Here is a 23,197-nt window from a genome sequence, read left to right on the forward strand (position 1 = left end):
CTCACGTTTGAATCATAAGGGGCAAATTCTTTAAATATGTAAACGTACTTACAGACAGCCATCATAACAAGCCAGCATTGTGGTCTACTCTCCCAGGATCAGAAACAGTCGTCCATAAATGTGCTGCACACATCTGAATATTTGGACTGCACTGTTCTGAACGGTGTTGTAAATACAACTTAACCACTGATTTATAGTCGTGTCCTTTTTTGGAAGACTAAACAAAGTAGTTTCGCTTTCACAATGAGACACACAGCGTCTCCACAATATACTACAGCGAGAATCAAAGTTACGCCTTCTTTCTTTGCGTTGAACATTTGGGCGGTGTTGTGCAAATGTTCCCACACAGTGACGTAGATGTGGGGGCGAGTTTAAAGAGGTGTTTTAGAAGGACGGTCTTTCTGGTCTTTCCAACATTACAGATTTCTTTATGCAGCCAAGAGCTTGTAACGCTCCAAAGAGAAAGGACATTTTTAAATCTCATTATAATGACCCCTTTAAAATGAAAAAAAAAAAAAAAAGAAATGCATTGTAGCACCATGTACTGCAGGAGTCTGTAGGTAAAACCCCATTAAAGCACTTACCTAATGACTTGAAACCTTATGTACCTCTTTATGTCCTGTAAACTCTTTTAATTGGTCATACAGTGTGTTTGGGTTGTGTACTTTTGATGAGAAGACATTTTGTGTGTGCTTTTAATTTTTAATTTCTTTTTTTTAATGTAATGCAGACTTCTGACTGAGGTCCTGCACTTCTGTTCTGAATATTGCAATTACAGTACATGTTCAGTGTAGAATAAAAGCAATGATTTTTATAACCAAATCCTGTCAACCTTGGTCATCATTTGATACTACACAGGTTCATCCTCATTGGGGAACCGCACATAAGCAGATCATATTGTAGTGGCCTGTAATATGAAGTAGTCACATGATCACGTTACTGTGCTGCAGCAGTGTGCTCATGCAGCTAAACTCTGTGGAGACAGCAGTCTGGTATCTTGGGAGTGTGAAGTTCCCTAAAAATGCCTTTCCTTTGTGCACATCATTTTTTGCTGAATCATCCATGACACTAAATTATAATTATAATCACAGTTGTTCACACGGTTCCTTAAAGAACATTTTAGATTAATATAAAATCAAGCATAGTTTATAAAACTCTTTTTTAAGAACAGTATTTTGTCTTTTTTTTTTTTGTCATCTATATTACAATTGAGCAATTCAGAAATTAAAATGTTTCAATGTTTAAGCATATAAGCAACAGTTTGACAGGACCCTCTTGTATTCTGACAGGATAATTGCCTCGGTGTATAAGGCAAGGTTCAAAAAGAAATGATTAATTCGTTTTTAATCCCACCTTATACACAGAAGCATTGACATGTTAAAATAGGGTCCTCTCCAAACTGTTGCAATAAAATAGCACACAATTCCATAGAACTTAATTATGTTTTAACATCAGGATGAGTACTTTATGTTCTTTTTGGGAAATTTGTTACCAAATTATTCAAACCGGTTCACTAGTAGGGGGTGTCCCAATACTTGTGCATATAGCATATATCAAACATCACCTCCCTTTTTAAAAACCAGTTTTTTTTAACACCCATGAAGTTAAACGCAAATTAAAATGAATAATGCATCGTTTAAAATATTATTTGGAAATCTTTTAAGGTTGTCATATAAATGAGAAAATGGGATAAATGTGGTTGTAACACTACAGCCTAGTGTTCACAAAACAGAATTGGGCTTTCATTGATTCGTTTTAAAGAAATATTTGTTGAAACTAAAACAAGTTATAGTGATTCCAAAAAAAAAAAAAACGACAGTTTTTGCAAAATGATTTTATTGAGTCAATGATGAAGAATGATAGCATAGATTAGACTGTACAATGAAAGCAGGCAGGTCTATATTCTGTACTGAGCACAAGAGTCAAAAAAATCTTTAGTATGAATTATATTGATATGAGGACTCAAAGCATCCACATTAATCAACTTTTAAAAACCTATCTACAAAGAAAAAGGGACAAGACATGTCTGAGGCATCAAACTGGAGGCACTAGGAATTCTTCTTTGAGGCAGGCATAATCTTGCATAATTATTATCAAACTTGATTATCTGGGCAAAACCAAAAACAGCGAATCAGCCATCTCTGATCAGAATCACGTTTCGGTAAAAAGGCTACAGTGAGAAAGACTCCATCCTTAACAATACTTATGAAAGAGCGGAAAAATATGAACGTGAATGGCTAATAAAAGCCAACAGAACTATGGCAAACAACCTCACACCTCGGCAGTGTACAGAGGAGAAATACAGCTAAAGTAGTGTATCTACCTGCAGCATTGCCCTTCCTTTAAACATGTCAACCGTTAGGAGTGACTCATTCTGACCCTTCTCTCACAGCTACACCACACAGTGACATCTTTTGCACAAGCACTTGGGTTTGTCCTCAAGGCTCTCCGATGCAGGAAGTCTTGGACTCGGAAGCGTGCTCAGCTATTCCTTTGCTTCATTAAGGTCTTCAAGCTCAAAGGCAGATAATACAACGTTTTAAGACTCGGCATGCTAAAACTAGGCAGCAAATACTAAAGGCTGATACTCAGTATTTCACTTAATATTAAGTTCACTTAAATCAGTCAACATCTTGTGCTTGGAACGGTCCGAGTTCGTATGAGAAATACTAATACGGATACCACGTCACACCAAAATGACAACAAAAGCTCCGCAATGCCTGGCTTCCTGGCATTTGGGGGCCAGTGAATAGCACTAGAAAACACAGGACACTGTCAGTGGAGAGTGAAGACGTAATACTTGCTTTTCACGAGCGTCCCGGGACTTCAGCCAGGAAGGCGTGAGGCAGAATTCGACACCAGACAAAGAGTCCTCTGCTGCCAGGCTGAGCTGCAGCCATCTGAATGCATAGACGACAAATACAGGCACCATTCAGCCAAAAGCACTACAAGAGCAACCCTGAATGGGGCGAACTGCGGGCGAGAAGTCAGTATCTCTGGATTTATGGCTGCACAGTAGCAAAAAAACAGCTTTACATTTCAGTGTAGGTTACATATCCGTTAGAAAAGAGTGGTGAGGAGAGTGAGGTACTATTTACATCAAATACTCACTACAACAGTAGTATTCAGGGCAGACATGGCACTAAACAAAGTAGCTATACACAACTGTTGAGGGAACGAAGTTCACAAAGATCGATCCCTTTTGAGAAAATTTGTTCGAATTATTGGTACCTTACACACGTGGCACACTTGTGAATACATGCGCTTTTTGTTAGTGGGGTCTGACCGAGAAGCCAGTTTAGTTTAGTTTGATTGTGGACCAAAAAAAGATTCAAAAGAAAGCAAATAAATTAACAAGAAACCGTTTTTGGTTCCCTGATGGATGAAGAAGTCCTTCCAGACTCTAGCTAGGGGAGAGCGGAGGATGTCGCCTGCAGGCCAGCGAGGAAATGTGATTTCCAGCCACCGATGGAGAGCTACAACTACTGGATGTTCCTGAAAGCGAACAGTTGCGCTTAAGTGGTCTACATTCAGCCCTGAGTTTATGCTGTGTGCATTCTGCATCTATCAGCTCGCCTAGCGTGGCTAACCACAGTGTATGTTCAGTTTATCAAGTGGTACGAATCGTAAGCGTTATCCATCAGCAGAGGAAAATCAGAGTGTAAACTTCTGAAACATAACTTAAGTTTATCGGTAAATATATTCATAGAGCTATATATTAAAAAAAAAAAACGAAACTCAATTCTAAAATTTGTACAATCGATTAGAAATCAACAAGTTAAAAACACCGATCAAAACGAGGGGGAATTAAGGCCAGGCAGGCGTCGACAGAAAGGCTCAGAACATAGTTCCTGTTAAAAGGTTAAAACAGCATTTGCATCTCATCTTGCAATTTGGTCAGTAATAAAAGGCTCAAAGGTAACAGATCAAAGAACAGTGCTAGGATATCTCATCCCGCTTCTCTCCTCTTTTGGAGGGAGGAGCGCATTGCGTTTGGCACCTCCGGCGAGAGGGTGACGCGTGCAGCTTCTCTTGGCAGGACGAGTGCGAGTGGCCAGACCCACTCTCTTCTGGAAGCGCACTCTTTAAGAGAGTCCCGTGCTCTTTGACAGACCGCTAGGCTAGGGCGCCGCCTTGGCGTAAAAGCACGTCAGAGCTATTCAGAAAGGTTACTGTGTGGAGTACAAACATTGGAGTCAGTTTCTTCTGAGCAGAAGAGGGTTATTTCGGAGAGATCTGAAGGTTACGGCTGGACCAGCATCACTGCAGCATGAGTTGTTTGAGGTTGTCGTGCAAGATGGTGTCCTTGACGTCGCGAAAGACCAGGCGAATGTTCTCCGTGTTAATGGCGGTGGTGAAGTGGTGGTAGAGGGGCTTCTGCTGCTGGTCTCGGCGCTTGTTCCGGAAACAATCCACCAGGAACTTCTGCACGTCCTCCAGGTTGTGCGGCTCCCCTGTGTACTCGGGGAAGTAGTCCTTGATGGCCACCAATTTGACCTTCTCCTCCAGCAAGTCTGTCTTGTTGAGGAAGAGGATGATGGACACGTTGCTGAAGACGCGGTTGTTGACGATGGTCTCGAAGATGTTGAGCGACTCCATGAGGCGGTTGGTCAGCCGGTCCTCCATCAGAACCTGGTCGAACTCGCTGGACGAGACGAGGAAGAGGATCGAGGTGACACTGTCGAAGCACTCGAACCACCTGCGGCGCTCCGACCGCTGGCCGCCCACGTCCACCATCTTGAAGGGAACGTTCTTGATCTCAAAGTCATACTCGTGTATGCCCTTGGTGGGCTTACGTGCCAGCAGGATGTCTTGCTGTGTTGGTAGATAGTCCTGCAGAGAGAGAGAGAGGCCGTCAAACACTTAGAAGAGAAAACTGAAGATTCAGAGCAACATTTGACAGGAAGGAACATCTATTTTTGTTAGCTCCAAGAACAGGCCAGCGAACCTGTCGTAAAGACCGACCCGTGCTGGAAAGAGATTTGCATGTGGTGGTTATGAGATGATATTAAATTAAATCATGTGGCAGTAGTTTGCATACCACATATACAATAAAGAGCCCTTAACGGTTTGAATACGCTACACAAACATCTTTTAAAATCTAGGCATCATACACTTATCCTACACGTTCTTTTATACCCATTGTTAACAGTTACAGAAAAAACGTGGGAAATTTCTCTCAGGCTTTTGGAATCCATTGTTTGATTTCATGGTTTTCCATAGAGAGAGAGAGAGAGAGAGAGAATACTGTAAAAATAAATGAGTAGAACATAAAACTCAGACTGAGGACAAAAAAACAACTGAAAACAACTATGACGGCCAGCTCATGGCTCATTCTCCACATTGCTGGCATACCAGAGATGGAGGCTGGGGGTGGGGGTTAAAGCATTAGCAAAAAGGTGTATCTGGATCGAAGCACTGGCCAATAAGAATGTACGGGCAAATGCACTCCAAATTAATTCGATGAAACTCTACACTAAAGCAAATACAAGACGTATCAAGTTGATAAGAGAACAGTGCTCAGATCTAGCACATAAGACCTGAAATAGATACAGGATGATGTCAAAGACACCAACCTCGAGTGGACGAGATCATCGACATCATCATGGAAACTGTTTTATGTGTTTTTTCAAAATGTTTTTACACCAAGAAATTATTGAGTAACTATTGCTAAAGTTTTTAATTTCGAATCAACTTTCATCAGTTTACTGAAGTACAAGGGAAAATTATTTTGTGTATTAATCAATCGTCCGCATATAAAGATGAATTGCTATTTCCATTAAAAGCTTAAGATTCAACTTCATATTCAGTTCTGTAACCAAACACACGCATCTCTCTCTGACACATGCTCTGCATTTGCCTGTATTTTATCACATGCCTGAGGTAACCCTTCTTCCTCATCTCCTCCCATATTTATGAGTCTGGGCTGCTGAGGTCTGTCTGACACCCACACTACATCCATCCAAAAAGGATGAACGTAAACTGAAAAAAAAAAAAAAAAACACATACTTTCCAACAGAGTCAAGTGGCTATTTGCCTCTCTGAACACACTCTGAAGCATGCACTCTTTCCTCTTCCTGTTTGTCGATGGCGTGAGTGCAGAAGTGGGTCTACATTGCTGTGATGTGGCTGAGTGAAGGGTAGCCATTTGGTTCAAGAAGAAAAAGGGGGGGGGGGGGCAAGTCTGAGGCGTGCCGCCGTAGCAGAGCACATTCAACACTGCTTCCTCTTTTATCAGAACATAAAGTCAGAGCGACAGACACGGGAACTGAGACCGTGCGACAGAGTGACGTCAAGGAGCGTAATACAGAAAAGTGAGATAGGTGGGGAAACAATAGAACTGTCCTTTTGGTCTCTCTTCCAGATGTGGCATCAGTGATTTGAACAGGATGACTGAGTGTGCCTGCTTTCATAGGACGTGACTTCAAAACAGGTTATCTGATTCTTTGTCGTAAAGCAGAGCTGCCTGGAGTCAAAGCGGAGATACAAATCATCACATTTACTGCAGTCAGCAGCGTATAGAAAGAGCACAAAACCGCAAACATCCGTTTAGCACTGAGAGAGAGAACATGAGCGGCAGGTCACATGACGCAAAGGGAACTGCACTGACGCCTCATGCATCAGTCCGAGACTGGTGCTGTGACAGCTGCAAGTCTCAGAACTAATCGCTCAACACACTCCACATATAACAAAATATGGAGCATAAACAGAGGAATCAAAATAACTAGGTATCACAAAAAAGTGCTGGAACTTAATAAAATGACAATTTCTCTGAAAATGTACTACTGAAATGGGAGCGGGGGCAACTTTATTTCTAACTGGTGGTGAGTGTTAGTTGTTAAGAAAGCATATGGTATTTATTACCATTCCTCCTCAGCGTGAACACACGGATCATCTGAATGAGTAAGACAACCCTCATGAGCAGATGAGGTGCTGTCATAGGGTCAGTCTTAATCACACAGCCTCATGAAAACGCCACTCAAAGACTTCAAGACTCTTTCAAATATCTTACACTTTAAAACTGGTGAACTTTTGTGAAAAAGGTGCTCTAGAAAGCGTTATGGGAAAGGGTTGACACACGTGACCCTTTGATGTCAGCAGAGCTAGTTTCACTTCTCGGTCTATGCAGGCTGGTGAACAGGGCAACCCTGTCACACCCCACAGCACTGCGAGGGAACAAACAGACAGGCATTCATCAGTCTCACACCATCTTCAGCCTTTGCCATTCAGTCTTTTCTTCATCCACTACTGAACGGAGTCATATTTGCTGTATAAAGTGATTCATCTCATGCTGCTTTGACTCTGTGAATATAAAAATTCTTTAGGGATGCTAGTTGTCTCAGTTATGTACTTACTAGTCTTTAAGTGAATCAGTCTCCTGTATGCATGTATAGACCGAGATTTTTATTTTATTATGAATTTAAAGTAGTTGTTCACTCAAAAATGAAAACCCATAACAAAGTATTTTGAGAAAAGTCTCAGAAATGCTCTATTTGTTTGTGTGTCCATACACAATGGAAGTCAATGGGCTTCAATTGCTGATGTTTTTAAAATATCCACAGAAGACACGAACAGATGTGGAATGACATGAATGTGCGTAAATGATGACAAAGTTCATTTTTGGGGAACTTTCACTTTAAATCATAGGTAAAAGTACAGCAAGTTTCCTAACCTTCTATTCTAATAACTACTAATTGATACCAAGATAAAGGAGATTTGTGATGGAGGTCAATCTCCATCTCATCAGTTTCCAGGCCTACATGGTATGTGTGCCCACAAATCTTCACAGAACTGAAACGCTGCCATTTATAAAGATGAAAGCGTCTTTGTTTCTTACACACTTTGGCTAATTTGTAAGTGCTTTCCACTTGCAGTAAGAATCAGTTCCATCAACACATTATCACATTTAAAGACATTCTGCAGAATTAACTCTAAAATCAGTGTTCAAAACAGAGAAAAAAAAAAGTGATGACAAAAGTCTTTAGAAGGTAAAAGCATCCACATTAAATTAACATTGATACTAATCATAAATATTATATCTAGAAAGAACACGTGAGGTGAGAAACCTCGGACAGAATGATGACAGACAGTCACATGCTTACCGGTGTTCCAAGTTTGTCCAAGTTATCCAAGAAATATTTCACTGATTCACCCTGTGAGGATGAAAAGAACAGAGAGATTCAGTCACGTTATCAAAGCACTGTGAACTGACAATAAAAACAGCTGAGCACAAACCAGACATGGTTCAGAAGATTAACAATATTCCTTTCTTCACACTTAATGTATTTGGATTTATACACACAAAAGTATGCTATTTGGTGTTTGTGACAAAAAGGTTGTTCTTAAATAAACCTGTCAATTTGCGAACATGTAAACTGTGCAGACATAAGCACTCGGGTTGTGACGGTGAGGAAATTTTCCCATCGGTTAATCAACGCGTGACAACACCAGTACGCTATCACTGCGGGGGCGGGGCGTTCCCGCTTTTCCTCACTTTTAAATTGCTTGTAAAAGCGGCGTGCACATTTTGCTTTCTCTTTCAAAAAGCGGCAATTCGGCGAAAAAGCAATTGTTTGTTTTTAGTTTGTTTGAATTTTCCCTCTTTTTCTCACTTTTGAAAAGCTTGAAAGCGCCATGTGCATTTTACTTTCACTTTTGAATTAGCGTCCTAAAATTGAAACACACCATGCTATAGGGCAGGCTATGGCTAATATAAAATAAAATAAATAACTTACATAAAGTTTAAATCGGTATACAAAACTGTAAACATGCTAAATATATATGTATAGTATTTAACCAAATAAATAAGAAATGTAGAATGTTTATTAGCAAAATGAGTAAGAAAGCTTGGAGGCATGGCATACACCTTAATGTCAAATAAAATAAATGACAAAGTTTAAATAAAGTAAAAATCAGCAAACAATATGGAACCAATTAAATAAATAACTATTTAAAAAAAAATCCCAAATCACCTTAGTGAGAAGTGTCAGTCAGCTCTCCTCACTGGAGAAATGAAATCTGATCTGTGATCGCGTTCAGTATTTAATTGTAGTGTTACTTACTGTTACTATAAAAAATCTAAACGACGGTGGGGGTTGGTGCTGCTGTGGGCAAGTGACGTGCTTAACAGTCAACACCATCTATCGTGGCAAGTCTAATAAGCACTCAATCTAATGAGAACCTCATTCAACAACAGAACACATGGACATGACTCATGAAAAACCCTCTCACAGGATGTTAGTAGTTACAAGCATACTGGCATCTTTTGTTTACCCCCGTAAGGGGAACTTCTGTAGTGTTATTGGTTATCTGCATCAGTTTATAGTGGTGACAGTATTAGTGCTATACTAGCACCACCTCCAGCTTCAGCCATGAATTCGTGACAGCAGGTCTCAGAGTGGCACGCCACCAGCAAACAGAGGACACTAGAAATTGGCTCTGGTTTGGAAAATGAAAATCTTGAGTAACAGAAACAAGCTGCCCAGGAAACAGAAAACAGGCCTTGTGTTAATGTTCCGTGACGCTCAGATGTATAACGGACCAATTAGCCTAGCCTAGTCTGGCATGCTGGAAGGACAGCAGGAAGTTGTTCTGTTCTGCAGGAAGTTGTTCTGTTCTGCTTCCTTCACGATGCTCATCTTTCTCAGAGCATGGTGGCACTGTAAAGCAGCGGTTCTCAATTCCAGTCGTCGCAACCCCCTGCTCTGCACATTTTGCATGTCTCTTTGTAAACACAATCCGATTTGGATAATCAGCTCATTAGAAGTGAGCTTCACGCATGAACCATATAAAAACTGTACTCCCTGAGCAGGGCATATTTGTTGAAGTTTACATCACTTCTGAACATTCTTTCATTCTTTCTGTATTTGCACTTTCATTTTTTTGTCTTCACACATGGACAAGTTTGACATCATATACCTCAGTAATTAAATACAATTTAAATTCACGTCTCGCACACTTCAATGCACTTTGAATGTAACATATACATTCGCTTCGCACAGGAATCATGGCGGAATATCCTGTGATGTCCACTTCGCAGGGCACTTGTGTTCGAATAGAACAAACGTCTGAAGCCATAAGAAACATACAAAATGTGCAGAGCAGGGGGGCGTGAAGACTGGAAATTGAGAACTGCTGCTGTAAAGCGAAGCTCTGTGGGAACAGTTCTTCCTCATGGCCTACAAAAAATACCCTTTCAAACCATTACAGCATCTATTTGCATCTTGGGGTTAACTGAGGTCTAGAAGAGGTACATGCAGGTCTTTCGAGGTGACTGTCAGTAGAGAGGGGATTATGTCATAAGAAAACCCCTGTTAACCTTCCCCCAGCTGGGCATGAAGCCACAGCCAACACGGTGCTGTTCATCTTCAATGAAGGGTGTGGGCACACAGGAACAACACGGTCAGGGCAGGCCAGGATATCAGTTTCTGAGCAACGCTAAAAAGGAAGTCCTGTTAACTCAGCAACAACTGAAGCTAATTCCTGAGGCTAACGCCTGCTTTTGAACACAAATCTCTTCATAAAAATGTAAAAACCAAGTCATCTGAATACCACAATGCAAACACAGAGCAAATGCTTTAAATACATTTGTTTAGGCTTGGTACTTTTAATTGCTTTTTATAATGCGATAGTGATTTATGTGTGTTTTTTTTTTCTTTTTTATAATTGTATACCTTTTCTGTTCTGAATACTGTTAAAAGAATTTCTAAAATACGTTTATAGTGTTTATGATGTTTTTAAAGATTTTATTTACTGGCATATTATAATTGTGACTAATACATTAATGTAACTTGTGTTCTTTTCTCTCAACAATAGACTTTTGACCTGTCGCAGCTTCAGAAAATACAAGATAAATCAATGAAAATATGAAAATCATCTAAATAATAATGTAGAATTTTTCACATGTAATGGAAGGTTAAAGGAATAGTGCACAAATTAACATCATGTAAAAATGATTAATTAAATAGCCCTACTATTATCTATAATGCTTAAATACCAATAATGAGTGTAAAAATCTCCTTCCCCGGGACTCAGATTTACAGGAGTGCGAAAGAGTCATCGTTTTAAATCACAGCTCAACATTCCTTCACAGATCACGCAATTCTTCTTTCAGATCCTAGTAATCTCAAGGCCTCTCCATACTCAACGCGAAAAGCTGAACGAATATCGGACGCGATGATGCGCTGAAATAAAACAACAGATTTGGAGCAGTGAGTGTTACTACAATAAATCCATGGTAAACGATGGCGATGTGTCTAGATGGAAAGCCTTCTGACTGTCTCGTTGCACACATGGTGTCTCCTGATTGGCTTTAAACTGGTTTAAATCACTGAGTCATTTGTGTTCGTCGCCGAGTTAAAGCACCAGATCTCTTGAAAGTATTACAACAATATAAACAGAACTCTTTAATGCTTTCCTATCTGTCCCTATATGGGGTGGGCAGAACACAGAAACAAGTGTTTGGGAAAACAGGAGAGAGACCACTTCACTTGGGTGGCTGCTCCTATCAATATATCTCTTCCGGTGACTTGAATCTGCAGAGATCATGATTCCTGTGGGGACCACAGCAGAGATGTACAGCGCTTTCATTTTAAAAAGCAGCATGACCGTCTAAATCGAACAGGCAGTCGGCATTTTGAAATGGTGCGTCTCCCTAGTATTACCTAAATCAGATTAAGCCTTCAGTAAGTGGGGTTAAAATGAACCTCACGGACTCGCACAGACTGTAAGAAAACCTTGTAATGATTCACCAAACAGAATTTGACAGTTATAAACAATGTGCTGGCTTTTTAGCACAAAGCAGACGTCAAAAAGACAAACAAAAGAAGACAGATGACAGTGCTGCTTTTTCGGGGGTAGTGAGGGCAGCACAGCGAGGAATAAGGCAGTGGATTAGAATTACACAATGCTTAGAAATAAAAGGGAGGGTTGGAGTGAGGAGGAGCCAGAAGCAAAGGGATCTTGGCTGCAGGGATCTAGAACAAATTTTGTTTTGTTGCTTGTCGGGTGCATACCAAATCCCCAGAGGCTGGAGGGGCAGAGTTGATAATGATTTGTACTCGACACACGTGGTTTGTGGATTACAGGGCACAAAAGTGTTTTTTGTTGTCTTCACTCACACAGTGAGTCTGAAGTCTGAAGCAAATCACCAGAGCCAAGGAAAGAGGTCTTCTTGGAAAGTATGGAAACTGTTGTAGCTGTATGGTAACAGACAAATTTGCCTTTGACCAGCACAAATGGAGATTCCTGAGATAGGTCTATAGATAGATAGGTCCGGTTATCAGCTCCAGAAATCTGGGCCGCAGTAAAGCGGCTCAGTGTCGTGTTGTTTCTTGTCCTCAACAGCATGCATCCACTGCTCTGCTTGAGTCCCTACTTGCCCATGCTGATACGATTACTAGAAATGGGCAAAGACAACCTTTATCCCTCAGCAAAAAAGCAAACTATCTTGGCATGACACCAGTGATGGCTGAAGAAAACTACATTATAACTCAAACACAGGAACATATAGTGTTACATATGTTCTAAAAAGAATTCAATGACAGTCATGAAGCTAGGGCTGTGACAGTTGCTGTGACAACCGCGCCACCGCGGTGGTCGGTTGCTACCGCGGTTGTCTACTGCCACCAGCGGTAGTGCACGTGACGTCACCAACTCTATAGCAAGCATAATAAAACGTTTTGTATATAAGTGTAATAACTGTAATAGTTGCAAATTCTAAGTCTATGGTATTAACAAATTACCTCAAACACAGTGTTTCCTTTAGATTGGAAGATTTGAGCACAGGAAAATACAGTTTATGCATTCAGCACATTAATTTAGTGTTGGGCGATGGATCTTGTTGGGAAAGCAAATACCACCTCACCGATCTGGAGTCATATGCATTCATGTCACCCATCAGCGTTTGCACAAGTTCTCGTAATCGCAATCGCTGGCTGGTCAGGTTTGGTGAGGCTTTCTCCAAACTGGTCAAATACAAACGAGACAGCGATAAATAAAAGATGGTATGGTAACAAGAAATATGCCAACGGATTCCTATTTCAAAGAGAGCGCTTGCAGATGAGGAGTTACTGAGCTTGCTTGGTGGCAGAAAAGTAAACCGGACGCAACACAACCGCGTTGCGACGGTTTAAGTCTGTCTAGTGTTTATACAGGACATTTGAACTCTGTGTCAGTACCTCACAGACCAGACGGGGATTTATCATGTCGTGTTGTGCTGCATCCAGTGTAGCATCACTGATCATAATGAGTATTTTGTTGCGCTGCGTCGCTCGCGTCCGTTAGACAGGGTGTATTTAACTTTCTTATTTAGGCTACTTTCTTGTAACCTTAATAAGTATTATTTCTTTGATAGTTATTTTAGTGTTTTGCAGGCGGCGTTCACTGACAGGAGTGCTCGAATAAACACGAACTGACGAGTTAAATAGGGTGTTAGATGAGTGATTTCTAGACGTGCATACATATAAATATATCCTGTATATTATACATAAAAAATGTATTACATGCATGCACAGTTTAAGTCAGCTTTAATCACCTTTTTTGGTAATTCCATGAATTAGCTGACCACGACACTACTTGCATATAGTTTATTTTCGCAGTTTTATATGAAAGGATACGCACAAAGGAAGCGCGCGCCGCCTTTGAGCATAGGAACGTTTCCGCGCTCGCTTAACTTGCACCGGATATAAAAAAAGTGAAGTGGAGCGCGTCTCTGAAACATCTCTTGTTCAGTCACTCTGAGACTAAATAAATTCACTTCTTGTCATGAGAAAAAGTGACAGAAGCAGCAGTTGTGAGTGGATGGCCATCCCTGCCCCTACGTAAAATAATTTGAATACGTTAAATTGGAAAAAATGATCGCCTTCATTAACGAGCAAATTTTGACACTAATATATATTTTTTTTTTTATTTATTTATTTATTTTTTCAAACACCACGCCACCGGCGGTTGTTGGTCCATCACTACCGCGGTGATAAAAATCAGCCGCCGTCACAGCCCTACATGAAGCTGCTTTGGGAAGTCACGGTCATGTCATTTTGGCTGAGAATTGCTTTACAAAGAGTTATCAAAGACAATTAAAATGTCCAATAACCAATTTGCACTTGCAATGCATGTTAAATTGTTAAGTGTCAATGTGGCATGAAGTACTACAGCATCAGAGACTTAATGTGACTCACGTAGCACGCATGATCGTGATCATGTGATGTATAAACACCACAGCCCTAATTCCTCCTCATCAATTTTCCTCAGGAATGTTTGGAAAACATATGAAACAGTCTGTTTCTGCAATCCCTCTTTCTCTGTAATCTCTACAAATCATAATAGTAAGAGTCAGTTACAACTGCTTTGGTGAAATCAACATAAAAAATGTGGAAGTAATGCACTAGGAACTGAGAGCGTTTAGAGAAGTCTGAAGTTGCTAAGATGGCACTTGCTTATGTCCGGCCTTAATGAGGAATCATTTGAGATTTATTGGGGAAAACCATAAATTACCTAACCAAACTGATAAACTAGCTAAATAAAAAAAATAGGAATAGCAATTGGTTACCTAGGTTTGATAAGTTCTCAGAAACAGAATGCACAGGCCTTCTTCATAACAACCGTTATGTGGTTTACACATCCTCCTAGATATACACACACTATCTTGGCAAGCCAATTTGTGAAACTTTCAGTTGGGGTCTCTAAAAGTATTTCTGTCCACCACAAGACTTCTGTCAACTGCCAAAAGTCCTACAGACTCTGTGGTGCAAAGCAGGTGACTGTGGCCTAAAGTGCCGTTTGTTAAAAACAATAATAACTAGCATGAAGGTGTAGTTTAAGACAGTTAAGATAATATTCACCCTCTCAATAAATCTCTAATGCCATTAAAAGGTTATAATTTGCAATGCAAGCAAAACACATTTTCTGCTCAAGAACTGTTAAAATCCCACTGCCTGCTAAAAATAAATAAATCGATTTGACTAAAAAAAGCATCACATTACAGAAGTGAAATTAATTACAACTTCCAGTCATCTTTACAGAGGAATACAGTTGGGAAACTCACCAGTTGAAACTCCCTGCGCCGGTCATACGCGTTCTGTATGCCGGTGTCAGCCCAGAGGGCACGGATTGAAGGCATGTACTGCAGGAACACTTTGGTCTCCATCAGCCCTTGCGACACCATGGCTGAGCGTGTGTCAACAGCCATCATGATGTCTCCATGTGCCTGGTTTGAAGGGTCTCCCCATGGGATATGGAGCTTTTCTCTGGCATCCACAAGCACTCGAACACCTATGATGGCAGCAATAAGAGGAACATAATGTAAATATTTATATATGTTGTGTACACAAAATAGAGTTGCACGATTCTGGATAAAATGAGAACCATGATTCTCCCACAATTCTGAACTAAAAAAAAATAAAGTGTGACATAATATTATTGCTGCAGACCATTTAAAATTGTTTAATTCTAATTAATACATTTTATGTATATGAATTATATATTTAAAATATACATAATACATATTTTTTATATTAAAATTATGAAAAAAAGGTTTGATTGAATGATCCAATGCATCACGTGGTGTGTGTGTGTGTGTGAGTGTGTGTGTACGCGCTGGGGGGGTGGGGGGTGAATAGGTTCACATCACAGTTGAGTCAGCTTCTTAATCTTGGATTGTGTACAGCAAATACATACGAGCGTCATCACGGTCACATGACTATTATTTTGTGAATAATAACAACACAAAAAGGACATTTTATCACTGCTTTATCATTTACCTATATTGTGACAAATGACAAGTGGTCTGTATGAAGGTAAACATTACAATTGTGGAGCGTGCTAGTAAGGTTTGTGGTTTGCTAGGAGATATATATATATATATATATTTACACCCACACATACATAACAGAACAGCTCAGGACATAAATGAAATGCAGAGCTTTTTAATAACTTCACACAGCTACACAGAAACTTTCCATTGCATTTAAAGGAACAACAGCAGCAGGTGAACTAAAAGACAGTTCCAGTGTAGATGTGGGTATTGTGAATTATCCAGTGGATTCAGCAGTACAAATGCCTCCGGGAAATCACAGATTTACTTTCAATTCAAAACACATTCATTTTAAAAAGACAGTATTTAAAGAACACAGACATTTTTTAAACAAAAGCTATCTGGCCCTTTGCATTTCTCTCCTCCAGGAACATTCCTGGAGATCGGCTGAATAATTTATGGGATACTACTCATTAAAATGAGTGAGCAGATCACAAGTGTTTATTATGCAAGAATTTAAAAACATAAAGAACTGGCAATGCAGGGCTAGGGAGACTCACGGTTATCACATTTGAGATAAAACCAGATAAACAGCATACATTGCATAGCAAAAAAAAAAAAAAAAAAAAGGTAAAGTTCAAAGTGAAATTTATTTGACACGTTATCATTTATCTATTATCATTTTACATTTAATAAGAATACTTTAAAGAATACGGTACAATAAGTTAAGATGATTATTTTTATAAACAAGGCAATAAAGATAAATAAATCTCCTAATAACAATTACATACAATCTTTCACAATGAGCAAAAACTTTCCTTATTTAATAAAGCAGCCTATCTGACTCAAAGTGACATGAGTATTTCACAAATGATGATTATTTTTTGTGCAGACTCTGCCTCAAGCGTTTCGTTTATGTGCTGATAGAGAAAATGCATCGTCATTTACACCTTTGTCGAATCCATCCCTTAAAAAAACCTCCAAATACTTTCGCAGAGACCACGATCACATCTCGGGTACATTTAAATTGGGCTTTTTTGTGGTGAAATGCTTTCTGATTGTGATACATGATCATGTGAATATTCACAGTCTATGCTGCTCACTAAGGTTAGCTTGCTGTCTCTCTCGCCTCAGAAAGTCCCTCGCTAACTGAGCTGTCACCATCAGCACGTGCTGAAATGACACTGCTCGTGTGTCTACATTTGACTGAACATGCATTCAGTGCAATAAACTTCAAAATCCATTCTACATACATGAAATAAATGTGATTTCTGCAGCACCCACAATACATGCCCAGAAATCTCACATACCTAGGTATAGGAGTCGCAAATCTGACTTTAATTTATGCTTAATTGATAAGGGCAGAAATTTCAGTCAATCTCAGTTGCACAGATTGTCCCCTGAGCCTCGGAAGACCAAAGGAGCAATCATGTGTCCTACGAAAGACGTGAATCACCAGAATAGCTTCAGTCGAGTCCTCAAATGCTATCTGTCCACTTCTGTGACGCAGTACAGCAACATCACGAAAGATCAACATTTTACTGATGTACTGGCAAGTCCTGAGCATCAAGCATACGCCACTCCTGGGCGAGGGTTTGTGTATCAATAGTGAAAACAGTGGTGACGTTGGTCTCTAGTATGCTCAGATTATCGTTGTAGGAGAGTCCCATTGTGAGCTGGTTTTCAAACATGGCTTTTTCTTTCAAAAACTGGCATCCCAAGCAGTCACAGTAGAAATAACCAGCTAAACCAGTTTCCACTTGTAGCTCTGTCTCACAATGACAGACAAAGAGCACAAGCTCTTTTTGACCTTTCAGATATTGCCTTTGGCCGATTTAGTGGAAAACACAAAGTTCTTGGTAACTAGGATTAGAGAATGAAATTATGAGTTACTTTGCAGTTATCTTCCATTCTGCATAAAAACAAACATTTAAATGGGCTGCTTATTCTACACCATTTGTTCACCAACATAGCTCATGAAGCATATGATTTATGGAGGACTTCACACAAGACTCCTCATCCTTCTGGAGCTCACGTGCAGTTATCAGCCCGTTCTGGGGTCCTTTCAGAGGATAAGTCCTTAATTGTTCTCACCACACATTCCTGGCATGAGGTGACGGCAGGTCAGGAGTATTTAACTGAAAGCCATTTAAGAGGTCAGCAATGTCCAAGCAGAAGTCTATTACTGCAGCACAAGACTGCATGTAAAAAGAGCAGTCTCTATTATACGCACATCCTAAAGCACAATCAATAACAGCAGTCCATAGATGCACATTATCGAAAAGCAAATAGCCATTCAGTCTTAAGAACTCACGCACTACATACAGTGCAGTGTCTATCCTGTGTCTATCGTTGAGAGCATGATCAGCCTTTACAATTTCATCCCTAAATAAAAGCGGATAAAAGCGTCTGCTAAATGCATACATTTAATTTAATTTAAATATTGATAATCAGCAAATCAGCATATGATAATGATTTCTGAAGGATCATGCAACACTGAGGACTGGGGTAATGATGCTGAAAATGCAGCTATGATCACAGGAATAAATAAAATTTTAAAATGTATTCAAATAGAAGGTAATTTTAAATAGTAAAAATAATTCAAAATATTTTTTTGCTGTACTTTGGATCAAAAAAATGCAGCCTTAGTGAGCAGAAGAGAATTCTAAATGAGTGGTAGTGTAGGCTGATTATTCATATAGTTTAAAAAAAAATGTGCTTCAGCCAGTATAAAGAGTATGAAAAGTGCTCAGAGTCGCTGCAGTAAACAAAAGATTTGAACAACAACTAAAACTGGAAATGTTGTGGGAGACGGGCTTATTGAAAATGCAAATTCATTCTCGGCCAGCAGGAGGCGCTTTTAGAGTGATAAAACTAGCGGTTTCCCTCTAATTCAATCACGTCTGCTCATGAACGCTACTTTATCAGATCAAATGAAAAAGACATCGAACCTTTCCCGAAGACAGTCGGTTTTCACTTCAGAGATACATTCATATAAAACACCCACGCGTTTTGATTTTGAAACGTGCCGTGCAAGTCAAACGCCACAAATAAATCAATGTGTGGGACACACTGGTACTGTATATCAAAATATCGGAAATATGTTTAAAACACACATCAGCATTATTGAAAAAAAATTATATATCGTGATACATACTAATATTGAATTATTGTCCAATTAAAAACACAGAAACCCTTGCGAGCTACAGTGCCACACTCCATTGTGCAGGAAACCGAAAGTGCAGAAGTGCTCAAAAGCACAACCCCTTTGACACATCCCACATCTGTTGTGAAGCGGTGTGTCCATGTGACTGCGGCTCTGAGGGTGTCCTCATTATATATTTGTACATGCACTTTCACCTTAAAACTGACTACAACAATATGCGTCTTTAAATCTTTACCATAACTGCAGATGTTAATGGGATGTTTGGGAGATGAGATCTGACATCAGCGAGACATAATTTCACATCAAATTCTATAAACAACAGCAGGACGCAGCACATGCATGCTGGCCTAAACTATTTAGGATTATAAACAGAATCATGCCTGAGGTTAGAAAAGATAAACAACGAGCTACAGCTTGGAAGAGAAACCAAAGAAGGCAGGATTTCATCCATACTGTCCAACAAACTCATGAGATAAACTACACAGACACACAGCTGGTGTTACAGTCTGGTTAAACAATGCAGATGCTCAGGATCGTTATTCTGTTCTCAAGTTAAATCATTTAGAAATGTGTAGTACATTAAGTGAACCTGGCTATCTAAAGGTACTTAATTAGAGGAAATATAATGGTGACAACTACAACCTTTCATAAGTACTTCTTGTCTACTTCAGGCTCTATCAAAGTGCATTAGAAGTAGTTCACATCTGCACTCAGGCATTTCTATACCAAAGAGAAAATATACCAAGCCCTGGGTAAAAGCTTTATATTGATTCTTTTGGACTATTATGCTAAAGTTTGGGGTCAGTAAGATTTTTCAAAAATAAATGAATGCTTTTATTAAAAGAGCATGCATTAAATAGCTCAAAATTGATACAAAAGACTTTTGGAAAAATTGTTTTGTGGATTCCACAAAAATATTAAGCACGCAGCAGAACTTTTTCAACATTCATAAGAAGAAATCCTTCCTGAGCACCAAATCAGCTGAATAAAATGATTTCTGAAGAATCATGCGACACTGAAGACTGGAGTAACGGCTGCTGAAAATTCAGCTTTGCATCACAGGAATAAATTACATTCAAATATATAACTCAAGTTTTGTTTTTGCTGTACTTGTCTTTTTTATCAAATGAGCTAACTGCAGCCTGGGCGAGCATAATAGACTTCTTTCAAAAACATGAAAGAAAATCTCACAAATCACACATTTTTGACCAAACCAACCTGTCAAACAGGGAGAAACCATTCTGCTTCAAAGACAACATCTTCACAGGTACACGAGCGGAAGCTGGAGCGAAACATGAGAAAGCATGCTACTGATTGTTAAAGTGCTTTTTCTCGGTCTCCAGGCATTATAAGGAGAAATTTCCCTGTTTTCTGCAATGCTTAGGATTAGATCCAAGCAGCCATTTGACTAAATGCTTCCTGTTTTAAGTTGAGCTAGGGAACGATACCATGTTAGCCATGCCACAGACGAGTCTCCATGAGATCACAGCCGAACCATCTGTCATCATGGTGCCTCCGTAAATGATGACCGTTGTGACATATTAATCTCGTACAGGAAATCTCAAATCTTTTCATAGCAATAGACTCTGGAAATCCCCAGCCCAGCCAAGGCGGCCTCAACGGGGAGCCCCGTATTAAATAAGGTGGGTAATGATTTATCACATCCCCTTTTGAAAGACAAAAACTGAGATGATGGAAACCCGACATTAACTCCTAAGAGAGAGAAAAAAAAACAAGACACACTCGCCTTAAACTCTTAACTCAAATATGACGAAAATTGAGGATTGCTTGACAAGTTCAGCTCTTCCCAAGTTGTCTGAACACTATGGTTTGTTTCCAAAGCAGGTGTTAGTGCCACTGTAAACCCATCATGTGCTTGTAGTCCAAGACCTCTGGGACTCCACCCATTTCACAGATGCCCAGACACATCTTTTACTAACAAGACATATATATTTTTGAAAATCTCCCTTTTGTTTAAAATGTAAAAAAAAAAATGCCACAATGAGGCCAATGAATACGGGTTTGTAGGCTTTGAATATGCGTTGGGTCAGTGGTGTGCCTCGGTACACACCAGTCTCTTTTGTTATTTATGAGAAGGGCTCAGCATAGCAACAAACAAGAGAGCGCTGATTTACAATTTAAGGCCGGCTTTTCAGACTGGACTGATTTATTTGACATAATCCAGTTTCGGTTAGACAAAACATTAGCACGCGGGGAGAGATTTAGCAGCTCTTTAAACAGCCCCGAGATTCTGGTAAAAAGTCAAAATTAGGGTAATTACGAGTTTACGATTTCAGAAACCAACATTTATTTATAAACAAGAATGTTAGTAGTATTTTGAGTTCAGGTGAATCTTGGGAGTCGTGCTCTTCACGAAGCCGTTACAAACTCGAGCGCTAACGTTCATTTCTGAGGAAATTCAAACTCGAGTCTAGTCTTTCCCAGACCTGTGAAAAATCACGAGAACGAGAGAAATCACACTTTTAGTGAGGCGACAGGCGAGGAAAAAACGATTTAGGGCCAAAATCAAGTCCTTCGCGGAGGTCTTTGTTCAAAATCGCGACGCTAAAAAGTTGAGCGAATAACATGGGCGTTTCTCTTGAGCAGGTTACAGCGCAACTTCAGCTAACGCTAGCTGAGCCTCACTTCGTTAGCCTCTCATCACCGCCGAGCCCGTTAAAATTCAAGTTTGGAGCCCACATGGCACTCTGTATAGATGTGTGGATGAGAGACGCGCCTCCTACCTTTCATCACATTACTGTAGATGGTGCCTCTGAACTCTTCTTTGGCCCGCTGGTCGAAGTCCTGGCCGTGTATGATGCGCATCTGCTTGAGGAAAGTGGACTTGCCGCTTTCGCCGGCGCCTAGCAGAAGGATCTTGACTAACCGTTTCACATAGGTTTTGTCTTTCAAAAGACCTCGGTCTATTTCTTTAGATATCCTCAGTTGTTCCGCTTCGCTGCTGTTGAGAAGACAGTTTGGAAAACAAACGGATAGAAAGGACCGGGACGGCAGGAAATCCGCCATCTTTGTGGCAACTTCATCGATACAGTGGGGAGTGAAACTGCGCGCGCCGCGGGGCTAGAGGCGGGCGGGGCGCGTTACCATAACAGTGGCGCGCGCAGTGCTCGGGAAGTTTTGCGCGGGCTCGAACATCGAAATGTACGGTGCAAATATTCAGCCACACGAGGTGTCCGCTACTAAAAGTGCACTCAGTATATTTTGACGTCTAAATTAAAACTTTTGCAAAAATAATTTAACCATGCAAAGTCAGAAAAATCTACTTTTTATGGAACAGTCTGTTGGCATTTTAAACTAAATATTTTTTAAAAAGTATGCATGTGTTTAAAGTTCTTGTCGTGGTCGACCGATATTGTTTTTTTGACAGCCGATGCCAATATCTTAGAGAGCAGTGTGGCCGATATAAAGCCTATTTAATTTTATTTATTCTAATTAATATTTAAGAAGTGTTAAATTATTTGATAATGATAAATGTGTAAAATAAACATACTTTAAATTATAACTACTTCTTTAATTCTTTAATCCTGTTACAGTATTTTTTCACAAATATACAAATAAAAATAAAATAACAAATAGGGATATTAAAAATATATATAAATAAAAAGGAAGTAAACTCTGTAACCTGTAGGGCTCTCTGTAATCTGGGAAGTTTGTGTGTACATTTTTTTATTGGACAAACACATTGGAAAATGTCAAATATTGGCCAATATATCAGCCTTGGCAATATATCGGTTGTCCCTTATTTATCACATAATATGATATAATGAGAATATGAAGCTCACATTTGAGGAATAAAAAAAACACACATTTTAATTAAAGGTCCAAAGTGAGCAAATAAACAATTTTGGTGCAGCTGTTTAAATGGCCAAAAATTAAGATATATCATTTTATGTTTTAATGAAGTTATATTAACACTATAGCAGGCAGTAAAACATGCATATATCAATTGTCACTGTATATATAATAATATGCTATGTAAGTTATTTTTGTAAGTTGATCTTTAAATGATTAGGTTTTGTGATCAGAGCTCTGTATTTTGTAACATATAATGCAATTTAGTACAAAGGTGATTAAGACAAATAAATGTTCCTCAAAAGTCTGGTGTATTATTTGATAAATTTTAACACGATTTTTAATTTAAAAATGCTTTGATCCAGTAAATACCAATATAAGAGTTATTATCAAAGTCATTATATTTTATAGCAAAAAGAGCATGAGCTGAAGGAGGAGCATTTTGAGTTCTACTATAAAACCTTTTA

At 39.5% G+C, this 23,197-nt stretch overlaps 1 protein-coding gene across 1 annotated transcript; it reads right to left on the minus strand.

The window, feature by feature from the left end:
• Positions 1 to 1,818: 1,818 nt before the first annotated feature.
• On the minus strand, positions 1,819 to 21,944 carry gna13b (guanine nucleotide binding protein (G protein), alpha 13b). Its single transcript, XM_026253846.1, has 4 exons — positions 21,662 to 21,944; positions 15,044 to 15,270; positions 8,103 to 8,153; positions 1,819 to 4,833 (listed from the first exon to the last, which is right to left on the minus strand). The coding sequence occupies exons 1-4, from the start codon at positions 21,942 to 21,944 to the stop codon at positions 4,261 to 4,263; spliced, it is 1,134 nt and encodes a 377-aa protein (XP_026109631.1). The 3' UTR covers positions 1,819 to 4,260.
• Positions 21,945 to 23,197: the final 1,253 nt, after the last annotated feature.

The sequence above is a fragment of the Carassius auratus genome, unplaced genomic scaffold, assembly GCF_003368295.1.
Source record: "Carassius auratus strain Wakin unplaced genomic scaffold, ASM336829v1 scaf_tig00035347, whole genome shotgun sequence".
In the NCBI taxonomy this organism is placed as follows: Eukaryota; Metazoa; Chordata; class Actinopteri; order Cypriniformes; family Cyprinidae; genus Carassius; species Carassius auratus.

What these genes read in the sequence shown, in the direction of transcription:
- gna13b (XM_026253846.1), bottom strand. Translation starts at nt 21,944, where the DNA reads ATGGCGGATTTCCTGCCGTCCCGGTCCTTTCTATCCGTTTGTTTTCCA. An exon ending in GGCGCAGGGAGTTTCAACTG is followed by an intron (nt 8,154 to 15,043) that starts GTGAGTTTCCCA and finishes TCATCCTCACAG; the next exon opens with GGTGAATCAGTGAAATATTT. An exon ending in TGGACAAACTTGGAACACCG is followed by an intron (nt 4,834 to 8,102) that starts GTAAGCATGTGA and finishes CTCTCTCTGCAG; the next exon opens with GACTATCTACCAACACAGCA.